Raw genomic sequence first — 12019 nt, forward strand, 5'->3', positions numbered from 1 at the left:
ACCTCTCTCACCAAGGCTCTTCTCCCCCGATAGCTCAGTTTGGCCGGACGGCCGGCTCTAGGAAGGGTTCTGGTCGTCCCAAACGTCTTCCATTTGAGGATTATGGAGGCCACTGTGCTCTTAGGAACCTTAAGCGCAGCAGAAATTTTTTTGTAACCTTGGCCAGATCGGTGCCTTGCCACAATTCTGTCTCTGAGCTCTTCAGGCAGTTCCTTTGACCTCATGATTCTCATTTGCTCTGACATGCACTGTGAGCTGTAAGGTCTTATATAGACAGGTGTGTGGCTTTCCTAATCAAGTCCAATCAGTATAATCAAACACAGGTGGACTCAAATGAAGGTGTAGAACCAGCTCAAGGATGATCAGAAGAAATAGACAGCACCTGAGTTAAATATGAGCGTCACGGCAAAGGGTCTGAATACTTATGACCATGTGATATTTCAGTTTATCTTTTTTAATAAATTTGCAAAAATTTCTACATTTCTGTTTTTTTCTGTCAAGATGGGGTGCTGAGTGTACATTACTGAGAAATAAAATGAACTTTTTTGATTTTTGGAAAATGGCTGCAATGAAACAAAGAGTGAAAAATTTAAAGGGGTCTGAATACTTTCCGTACCCACTGTATAAAGAATGTAGCTGCAAATTGAACAGAACAGCAGAATAGGGGGCAATGGTAAACAAAGATGAGAAAAACAACCTCCTCTAATGGGGGGGGGGGGGAACAAAACTCCATTTATACAATTTGTAAATGTCAAGGTTGTAAAATCATGCACAGGTTGTAGAACAATAATTTTTTTGTGATGATGAGATGAACTAAGGTGACCTGTCTTTATTGTCCAAGGTAATGGAGACATTTTGTCCTATGAGGATGCCATGAAAGCGAGGGAGACTGGTGTTTCTGGTATTATGATTGCAAGGTTGGTCCCATTCAAGTTATTACAGACAGCTGAGACACAATATTGAAACACATAACCGAATAAATCAAGTCAAGTTATTTTGTGGTCTACCCATAACCTTCAGAGCAGTAGGACACTTTTAGAAAAGAAAGTCTGCCACCTTTGGAATAAATATTGAAATATATTTATTTGACAGTCATAAGTTTTGGCATTATTCACCCAGACTATTTTTTTATTTTTATTTTTTTTGGCCAGTTGGACTGCAGTTCAGGCATACATAAATTTGACCCTTTTTGAAATCAGTGGTCATTTAAAAATGTTTTCATATACGTTTGGATATTGACCCCTTTAAGGCTTTGATACTTTAAATTTCAGTTTTATTTTAATGCCTTCTTTGTAGCTTCATGTGTGGTGTCTGTGGTGCCCAACCACAGGAATAACTCCACAATATGTTTAGTATCCCAATATTTTACGTAGTAAAGTTGAATTTGACAGTAAAATAAAATGTTATATAAGCATTGTATGTTTGACTTTTGTTCTGATTGGCTTTCTTCAGAGGTGCTCTCATTAAGCCCTGGATCTTCACTGAAATAAAGGAGAGCAGACACTGGGACATCTCGTCCAGTGAGCGACTGGACATACTGAGGGATTTCAGCAACTTCGGCCTGGAGCACTGGGGCTCTGACACCAGGGGTGTGGAGAAGACCCGCACCTTTATGCTGGAGTGGCTCTCCTTCATGTGCAGGTAGGCAATGACATGCACTTCAGTATATTGTATTTCTTCTACTTCTTCTATGAACAAGCCTTATTCATTACTGTTTTTAATTTAGTACTGAAACAGACTGAAACAGTATGTTTATACTGGTAATAACAGTATTTTAATAGTAGGCCTGCTGTTAGTCATGGTGTTGTAAGTCATCTCATTAAACAGTGTTGAGTCTGTGGGGATATCTGATACTTTTTCCAAAATGAGTTTGATATTAATAAAGAACAGCAGTTATAAAAGTTATACAGTCCCGTCCAAAAGTATTCCTTTGTTTTTGTTGTTCACTGAAGACATTTGGGTTTAAGATCAAAAGATGAGTATGAGACAAGAGTTCAGAATTTCAGCTTTTATTTCCTAGTATTCACATCTAGATGTGTTAAACAATTTAGGAATTGCCTTAACCATTCCAATACTTTTGGAGGGGACTATATACGAGTGGCTCCAAATGGCTGCAAGATGGGACTTAAAATATAAAGCTGCTATACTTATATCCTGGGTTCACAGAGTACACATCTGCTGCTTGAATAGGAATATATGGTGAATGTTTTAAACTGAAATCTAAACTTAAATCTGATCTATGACATCCCTGTTAGGAAACATGGGATGCTCTTCTGTCACAGCACCACTCAGTGAATTAGGTCAAAAGAAATTAAGCAAAGAACTTGTCAAACATTATCTGGCTTTCATATTGAAAACTTCATGAAAAGTGAACTGGAGAGGAAATAAAGATGATGTCCCATCCCTGTCCCTCAGATATATTCCAGTGGGTCTGTTAGAGCGAGTGCCTCAGAAGATCAATGAGAGACCTCCGTACTACATGGGCAGAAACTATCTGGAGTCACTGATGGCCAGTCAAAACGTTGGTGACTGGGTCAGGATTAGGTGAGCAGAAAACTGTGTTAATCTGCAAGTATCATTCAAAATCAAGCAACACTAAAATGTATTGCTAAAGTGATATATTTACTTATTATAAACTCTCACTTTATCCCCTCTCCAGTGAAATGCTACTTGGACCTGTACCGAACAATTTCAACTTTTTGCCCAAACATAAGGCCAACGCCTACAAGTGAATTTCTACTTCACTACTAAAAAAACAAGCAGGTTTTTCTTTTGGCTCTAGAGAATAAGATTAAAAGAAAGGAAATTATTGTTTTAAATGATAAAGACTATTGAATAGTCTGCTTATTTGACTTGTGTTGCAGTAGTAGACTATATGGGTGTTTGTGTTCTTGTACTGAAAGAATAAACTCTTTTGCCTCCCCGAGAAATTTCTCTTATTTTACATTTTTCTTCCAGTTAAAGAGGCTGAAAGGTGTGATATCTGAACCATCATCATGGAAGAACTTTAAAGCATAAAAGTCCAGCAATGCTCTGTGAAATACATTTGATCATAGCTGTTTACAAAAAGCTTTTCTTTTGGTGATTGAAATGAAAGCAAGCTGAGTTTAATTATTTCAGTCAGTGAAATGAATCATTTAAATGTTAATGACACCCTTTATTAGATACAACTGTAAAGTTTAATCTATTCAACATCTTTGTGATAAAATGTATTTGTGTGATGCCTGCAATATGGTTTTTACTCAGAGCTGTTGATTCTACTTTTGAGATGGAGAGTAGATTGTTTCATATTGTATTTAATCTATTTTAATGATAAAAACAAAAAAAAAACATGATCATACTTTACATGAGGAAGACAATGACAATATTAGAGACACCTCCAAATATAATGCAGCACCCAAAGGAAACCCCTGTGTTGATTAAAAGTATAACAAGCAATATCCATGGTATTTAAAAAAAATAAAATAATTCCAATAATTCTAACATGCTTGCATTATTCAAAATGTCTGTCTGAAAGATAAATTCCAGTTAAACTTAAGAAAAAATTTCCAGATTTCAAAAAGTGTCCAGGAGGGCCTTCCCATTGATTCATGGCTGGCGTCAGAGTTGAGCTGCTGGTGGTCCTGAGTGTGACTTCACCAGGATGAAGTGACTTAGGTAGCAGTTAAAAATGGCGAGGGGGCAAATCTTTAAGTGTGTGTATATATATGTATATGTATGGTGTGTGTAAATGCTTCAGGACATGCCCTTTTTCTTCCTCAATCAGGGGTGCTTTTTAGAAAAATAAATGAATATGTATATTTATTCCTGTTTTCATACAACTTCCCTGTCGCACAGTGTTTTCTTGGCTTGTGTGGAGGTGATGAACAAAAGACTAAACTACCAGTGCCTCAAGTTTACCGCTAATTAAACAAAAGACAAATACAGTGGGGAGAACAAGTATTTGTTACACTGCTGATTTTGCAGATTTTCCTACTTACAAAGCATGTAGAGGTCTAATTTATCATAGGTACACTTCAACTTTCAGAGACAGAATCTAAAACAAAAATCCAGAAAGTCACATTGTATGATTTTTAAATAATTAATTTGCATTTTATTGCATGACAAGTATTTGATACATCAAAAAAGCAGCCACTGATGTCACTGTTACTGGCACCAGACCTAGGGGTAATCTGGACCTGCAGCAAAGGTTACACAGGCTAGGGAGCACTGTGTAGCCACTGTGGATTAATAGAGAGATGACCAAAGTTGGTGTCTTTCTCAAGCCAGAGATCGTTTATTTCTGAGCTGCGCATGAGGGGAGCTTGTAGCTGCAGTCTCCCTACTTGATCCAAAGCATTACCAGAGCACCATCTACTGACGAGTAAGTGCATACCTTTATGTTATGACTTATGTATTAGGATAGATCAATAATAACAAAAAAATGGGGGGTGTCTGTTTACATAAAACTAAACATGTAGCATTTCCAACCTACTACATCACCATCAATAATTGTGTGTGTGTGGTAAGTGCAACATAACAGCAACAATAATAATGTATTTGATCAATACATTAATGTATTCAGGCAATTCAGAATTCTGTTACTTGGCTGTATGAAGCTGAAGGCTACTCATTTGGCATCTTGCTTGTGAAACAAAAAGTAAATGTATTTAAATAACATTTATTTTAAATATGACTGCTGCCCAATGCCACAGTTTAGTATGAAGATTTTTTTTTTAATTTTGGAAGTGTTATGTATTCCAATTATTTCCTTGTGAAAAATAAACAAATTATTAATGAAATTATATCCCTCTCCTTGGTGGAGTCATTTATTCTAAATTAGCAGCATAGAAAACATGCACATTGTGGCATAGTTTCCTTTGCTGTTGCCTGCTCCTGTGATAAACCTAGTGAATAGACCATGGTCTCTGTGAACTGATTATTTTGTAGAAAAGTAAAAATGTTGAGTATTAAACAATTGCGTGAGTGTGAGGAAATTAAAATAAATTGGAAGGAAGTTAGAGTTGTGTTAATAGATTTAATGTTTTGTTTGAAAAAAAATTATACTTATGAGAAGTGCCCTTTTTTACACTTGAGCCCCTGCCAACCAAAATTTTTGTGCGTGTCCCTGTTCCTTTCACATACCTGGACAACAAACACCAACTACAACCACAGCAGGGACAGATCAGGAAACAGAGGGAAAGCAAGGGAACACAGGTGTCTTATTTGCTTAGGAAGATTCCTAACTGAGTGAAGTGACCCGGAAGTATTTAAGTGGCGGCCATGATAAGAGCTGGTCGAATTCTCTAAAAGCTAAGGAAAGGTGCCTCAATGCTTCCTTTCATATCTCCTTTAGCATAGGGTACACCGGGCAATCCTTTAATGAAAGGAAAGGAGAGAATGCCGTCCCACAATTCCTTGCGGCGGCAACATTTAAGGCAATGTACGTTCTCAAACTCAAACGATAAAATCCATTGAACACATTTAGCAAAATCCTTGCAACACAGACGCACATTTGAGATACGTGAATAGACTCTCACAATTTCCTTCTTTCTTTTGGTTTGTTTTATTTAGGCTTTGTTGTAGGCCTAATTTAATGCTGTTTCAACACCATTTTATTATGAATTTTCTACAATAGAAAACAAAAAAGAAATCACGGACCATGACGGATAAAGAATGTTGATCACCATGTAAGTTACCATTGGCTATTAAGCCTTTTCTCTCTTATGCCATAACTTGCTAATATGCACATCTTAAACTGCCAACAATAACTGAGACCCATGCGAGCTGTGTTACTAGTCTTGTAACGTGATCAAAGTGAGGATAATGTTGCAGCGTAGCCTCACTGTTATGTATTGCCAGCCTTCAGCAATATCATTAATTAGCCTTATTTTACTTCAGTCATAGACGCTGACACCCTTAACACCTTACAGTTATTATTGTACAAATTACAATTATTTCAGTGTTTCCCTCATATTGATTGATCTGTGGCGGCCTGCCACATTATCAATGCTGACCGCTGTAGCATGTCTACCTATGGTTTTTAATACAAATGATGAATATTAATATTTCAGAAATATTAATCCATAAATCCTCGTTTTCGGGCACCACCGGAAATTCAGTTCGCCCAGGGTCTCCGGACTCCCTAGGTAACGTTATGGGTTTAATAATTACACAATTATTCCTAGTGATCCGTTAGTAGTAATTGCTTAATCATTTCTATAAAATCAGTCAGTCAATCTCATACTGAAGGACGTAACTCCTCCGTTACAGTGACCTGGAGCTAAACAATACACACACAGTTCCTGTAATTTAGGGAAATTTATTAGCTAGCCAAAAGGTCGATATAAATGCGGTTAAATATACATCAAATAAATAAACAATGGCTAAACAGACAGAATGCAAACAATGAGAATGTAGTGGAGTTCAGTGTAAATTGAGTTGTTCTATTGTGGGGAGAATTTGATTTATAGGGAGGAAGAGAACTAATAAGCGCACGTTATATGATACTAACTCGGTTTAATTTGTCTAGGAGTTTTAGGCTGGAATGATTAAGGATTAAAGCTAATGGATTAAAAGACTATTGGACATCAACTCCACCACAAATGCTGTTGGTTTCTTACTGCTTGTTGTTTCTCTCAGCCGGGTTGCTGGTCGGCGGCCTCACGCTAGCTGAGTTTTGTGCGTTCTCGGTTGAGACGGCTTAACAAGCCGTTGGCCGGTCGCTTTCTCTGCCAGGGAATTGATCCTTGGCTCGGGTTGTCGGTTTGATTGTCCTTTGTTACTGCTTGCGTAACTAACTCTGTTGTCGTGGGGAAGAGTGAGTTAACTCGACGAAATAAAGCTTTCATTGGTCGTTCTTGAATTGATGATGTAAAACATTTATTGTTTGTAAAGGTGACTTTACAAACAAAAGAAAAAGATAAATTCAACGAAAGTTTGCTGGAAGACAAAGAGAACTACATCAAATCACGGCGCTGGGCCAGACCCTTAGGATGCTAGGAGACGGGAGCACGCTGAGCGCGTGCCGAGAGCCGCTGAGCGAGTAACAAAGAGCTCCGCTGTGTTGTTTGTCTGGCCCCTTGGGGCGTGTCCCCAGGGGGCTTGGCTTCCGGTCTCAGGAGGAGGCTTCGGTGCATTAACTTTTAATATGGTCCTAAAGATTATTTGCGCGTATTTTAATCAAATACCTCTCCACAATGTAACCTTAGATGTCAAACGGTTATACCGTTCTTGGTTTCAAGCATTCGATAAAAGGAAAGAAAACAATTACTTAGTCGTTGTAATATTAGAATGGTTAACATTACCAGTAAACACATTTTCAGGATTTCAGAATGAAAGAGACTTAACTCAATATTTCCTGGATAATATTGGCTATTACACATTCTTATTTTGAGAATATAAGGAAGTTACACAAACATGGCATCAGATTACGAACAAATAAGTACAGAGTAATACAATTATACAGTAGAAGCGGCATTTCAGAACGATGGCATGTAATACTTAGTTTGTCCTCTAGGGGGACACTGGTCCCACGAGAGAACAATTGACCCTCTCACTAGGGAAGAAATGGTTATTTAACATTAAATTCGAGCTGGAAAACTAATTAAGTAGCACAGGATAATATTTCTGTATCATGTTCTTTAACAAGAAACTATATAAAACGGTGTTGAAGCATGGCATTAGTATAACATAAATAAAAGGAATATCAGTGAGTTTTGAGGAAGGTTAAACACTGCAAATTAACTTTCTTTATGGATTCTTCTTTTCAACAACAAAAACATGGTAATATAACTACTCAAATGGAGTGGAGAGACCTGCTAAGTAACTTAACAAAGATTATTTAATTAAACAAGGTAATAGGCAAGTTACAAGGAGACAATATTCTTGTTCCCACAAAGGAATCTGGTGTTCTGGAGTTTCTTACCAATTCACATCTGTGTGTGAAGATGAGAATATCTTTTGATGTGAGGTAATTAAACAAAGAGGAAGGTCAGTTGCTATGGTTATGTGTGTGGAGGGGCAGTTTAGGGTTTCCTGCCCTCCTTCCAAAAGAGTTCTGATAGGCTGTTCAGAAGAAAGTTAGTTTCTGGTTAGTGTTGATATTGTCATTTTAACAGTCAGGGTATCGAGTCTTATCTCAGCTTCACCAGAGGTGGTAAGTTTTACGATCTAACTGCCCAAAACAACACTTAGGGAAAGCAAACCTTTCACTTGGGTCAGGCTGTCTGTAGGGGGGTAAATATCTCAAATCTCATAATAGCATAAAATAATTAAAACAACACTGGCTGATCCACTACACCGCCACATATTGATTTTTTAATTATTTTTTGTTTTTACTATTTAAAATGGGTAAAATCATATATCATTACAGAGGTGCGGGCAGTGCATATAGGCTATTTGCTCAGCACCCTCTTCTGCTCGGTCGCTCCCTTTCTCTGTCTCACCACAGTTATGCTGTCATTCTGTGGGAAACCCTATGTTTACATACAATAATTGGGATTCATGTTGATAAATATGGGTGGGCAGGAGGGTGAGTGTGAGCAAGCATTCTCAATGTGACAAACCTGTCCATTATTTGGTGACCCATCGTATATGCCTTTTTGCTATAGGCCTATTGGTAATGAAGTGATATTCCACAGTATTGTCCACCCTTAGATGGCCTGCATTAAAACAACACGGAGTGCAGTGTCAAAGATGCGCTTTTCGTAGTCCACCTTCAGAACATTGTAGTTTCATCAAGGCAGGTCTGTCAGTAACATCCACCATCGCATAATTACGTCGCCCAAAGGGCAGTCGGATTCTCTGAGTCGTCTTTTCCTAATTTCCTAAGGTCGTCCTTATGAATTCTCCTTCAATTCAATTTCAATTTCAAACAGTAAAGGTGATGTTGCTATAGACTAAATGAAAAATGGTACAGAAATTTATAGTAGTGTTAATGATAACAGTCGTAATGTTAATGATTATAATAACAATAATAATAACAGGACTAGCAACAATAGTCGTTGCAGCAGAGGGTGTCGAGCAGGAACACGGGGGCAGCAGGTGACCCGCAGCCACAGATCCAGACTCCACAGCTCCAGAGCCAGAAACACCTTCAGGAAGTGATAGGAGGAGAGAGGAGAGGGACGAGAAAGCACAAGACTACCGGAAAGGGGAGAAGTTGTGTTAGTAACATGCAATAATGGGATGAGGTTGCATACAGAGGGAGAGAAAGTAGAGGAGAGAGGAGCTCAGTGCATCATAGGAAATCCCCCGGCAGTCTAGGCCTATAGCAGCATAACTAAGGGATGGTTCAGGACTCACCTGAGCCAGCCCTAACTATAAGCTTTATCAAAGAGGAACGTCTTAATCCTACTCTTAAATGTGGAGATGGTGTCCTTCACATCTTTCCTTGACCTCATGACGTTTTCCATTGAGGTCAAGGAAAGATGCAGCAATAGCCTAAGCCTGATAAGGAGGTTGGCCAGGGGAGGAGTTAAGTCAAGGCCGCTACACATTAACCTGCACTTGGGGAAACGTTTTCCACCACACAAACTTTATAATCCAAGTATTTTTTTAGGAATATGGAAGAGCTGTGTTTACACCTTTAAAATGGTACGGGGCTAACACTTGAAATGATCCACTGAGAGAGTTAATGTCCAACACTACACAAAAGTGTTATATATAACTAAAACCGGTTGGTGTTAAGAAGTGATCAATTTTAACTCCAAAAAGATTCAAAAGTTACACTAAATTAGTGTTAAGGTACCAACACTCCAAAAATAGTTAAATTAACAGTCTTTGATGTGGACCCATAGACACTTTAAAAGTGTTAAAATCAACTCTGACCGTGTTAATTTGGGTTTGCTGATTTTACTGTGTGGACGAGATGACCCAGTGTCTGTTCTCTTTTATTTCAGTGAGGTCCAGGGCCAGGGTTGGGGAGTAACGTATTACATGTAACGGCATTACGTAATCAGGATACAAAAATAAAGTTACAAATTTCTGCCTCCTCGACCCTCGACTCCTTGCGGCACTTCTTAGTCCCTCCCACCCGAGATGCGAACTCCTGGAGTCCAGGAGGAGACGCGAGGAGAGAGGAGTCAGGAAACAGGCATTTAACGAAATGAGATGTTCGTTCCTCCGAGCCGTCATTTTAAAGAGACGTGAATTAAATACGACCTGTTATACAGCTGCATCATCTGTCCACTGTTTCAGCTGTGATCGCTGCAGAACAGCTTTTGGCACTAAAGGCAACAGATCATATCTTCACAATCCAGAGACATGTCTGTCAACATTATGACACGTAGAAACATCTCGAGGTTCCAATAAACATTATAGCATCTGTTGAAAACAGTCATAGATTACAGCAGCCTAATCATTAAGACTACACAGTAATACTTTTTTTGCGGTGTGCCTTTTGCCTGAAAACAGGAAATTACTTCAGCCCTCAGCCTGATAAGTCGAACGTTTCATTATCAGTCCCTTTACAAAATGACACTAACATTTATCTCATATTCCCAATTAAAACTGTATACTCTACTATGTCTGTTTCTGCATAAGTACATTGCATTATCCCTCATTAAGTCCTTACACACAAAATCCTTACGCATTTTATTTTGAAGGAGATATAAGGTATTTTGCATTTTGTGTGCAATTTTGGGAATTGTGTGTGTGTGAAAAAAGGAGACAGTTCTGAAAATGTGTGTAAGCAGTTGTAAAAAAAAAAAAAAAACAAGAGTCAGAATTCCTTGTACGTGTGGTTTAAACCAGTGGTTCTCTAAGTGGGGTCTGGGGACCCCCAGGTTGTCCCCAGCAAAAAGGGGAATCATTTTCACTATAATTCCATCCATAAGTAATAGTGACTGAATGCATGACTATTTTGGTAATTGACTTCATTCACTTTCTGGAATAAAACATCTAAAAGCTAAAATCTTATCAAATGGGGTCTAACTTGTGTCAGTGTAGGGGTCGTTGACGTGAACCACTGGTTTAAACAACAACATTAGAATCAGTTTTATTAACCAAGTATGTGAACAAATTTGCTCACAATTTACCTACACACCGCTTCAATACAATTTTATAGGAAGATAGAAATAGTTTAAACCAATAAAGCCGTTTCTCTTCCCAATCTTCCATGTAATGATTATACCCCCTCTTTTTTGGTTTTGGCAAACTTATTGTATCAATGTGCAGTCATCAACATTTACCTTAGTAACTACGGCTGCATGGTCTGAAACGCATCTTTCTAAACTTTACTTAAGGTTTTAGTAGGTGTGTGATTGGTTCTTTAAGCAGTCCACTTTTCTCTAAAGTCCCAATTGTTGAATTCTCAGAACGTAAGTCAGTCTTTCATTTCGTGCAGTCTCTCAACAATGTCCAACCACTAACAAAACTTGATCTGTCTTTGTGTTGCATTTTCCCTTGTCATGTTACAGTAATATAGCACAACATTCTTAAGCAATTCACAACCCAATATCACTTTCAGCTCTCGAGCCATATATCATCCAAATATTTTTAAATTTTGGAGGATGTAGTTTTGGTATTGAACTACTGCATTATTCTGAGGCGTTTCCGTTGATCCCTTATGGAGATTTGCATTCTCATTCCCCCCTCCTTATCTACATATATACATAGTGTAGATTCCTCTGCTCAAACCTTGATCAAAACACTGAAGATCACTCCACCAACAGTGTCCTTTTATGAACAATGTCACTGTTTCACAAGGGAAATGTGGTTTCATCCCAGTCATTTACAGACTTACAAGTCTACATTAACAAAAACCCACAAGACCAGGTATACTGTGTTATAAAATGGTTCATTTATTCCATCCCCCCCTTTATCTTCATAAGTCTTCTGCAGCATCCTTATGGTGCCTAGAAGAAAAGAAATTGATTAGACTTCAAACTGAGCTGGTAGCACATTTGCATAGTTTACAGACTCACCTTTCCATCAAAGCACCGTTGTTCACATGGCCTATCTGCTTCAAAACACACTTCTGTAGAGCACATGAAATAGATCTACAGGGGGGAGGAAAAAAACCCAAACACATTCATCA

General features: G+C 38.2%; 1 protein-coding gene and 1 long non-coding RNA gene across 3 annotated transcripts in view; one reads left to right on the top strand and one right to left on the bottom strand.

The window, feature by feature from the left end:
* Positions 1–2930, top strand: part of LOC123976908 (tRNA-dihydrouridine(47) synthase [NAD(P)(+)]-like) — a 10556-nt gene extending 7626 nt beyond the window's left edge. For both annotated transcript variants that reach the window (XM_046059303.1, XM_046059304.1), the window contains exons 13-16: positions 842–917; positions 1453–1641; positions 2416–2544; positions 2660–2930. In XM_046059303.1, coding sequence (XP_045915259.1) covers positions 842–917; positions 1453–1641; positions 2416–2544; positions 2660–2732 — 467 coding nt within the window. In that variant the 3' untranslated portion in view covers positions 2733–2930. The remainder of the gene's footprint in view (positions 1–841; positions 918–1452; positions 1642–2415; positions 2545–2659) is intronic.
* Positions 2931–11762: 8832 nt separating this feature from the next.
* LOC123976050 lies at positions 11763–12018 on the bottom strand. Its single transcript, XR_006826228.1, has 2 exons — positions 11907–12018; positions 11763–11837 (listed from the first exon to the last, which is right to left on the bottom strand). It is a non-coding gene; the product is annotated as an uncharacterized LOC123976050 (long non-coding RNA).
* Position 12019: the final 1 nt, after the last annotated feature.

This window comes from Micropterus dolomieu, linkage group LG09 (assembly GCF_021292245.1).
Source record: "Micropterus dolomieu isolate WLL.071019.BEF.003 ecotype Adirondacks linkage group LG09, ASM2129224v1, whole genome shotgun sequence".
In the NCBI taxonomy this organism is placed as follows: domain Eukaryota; kingdom Metazoa; phylum Chordata; class Actinopteri; order Centrarchiformes; family Centrarchidae; genus Micropterus; species Micropterus dolomieu.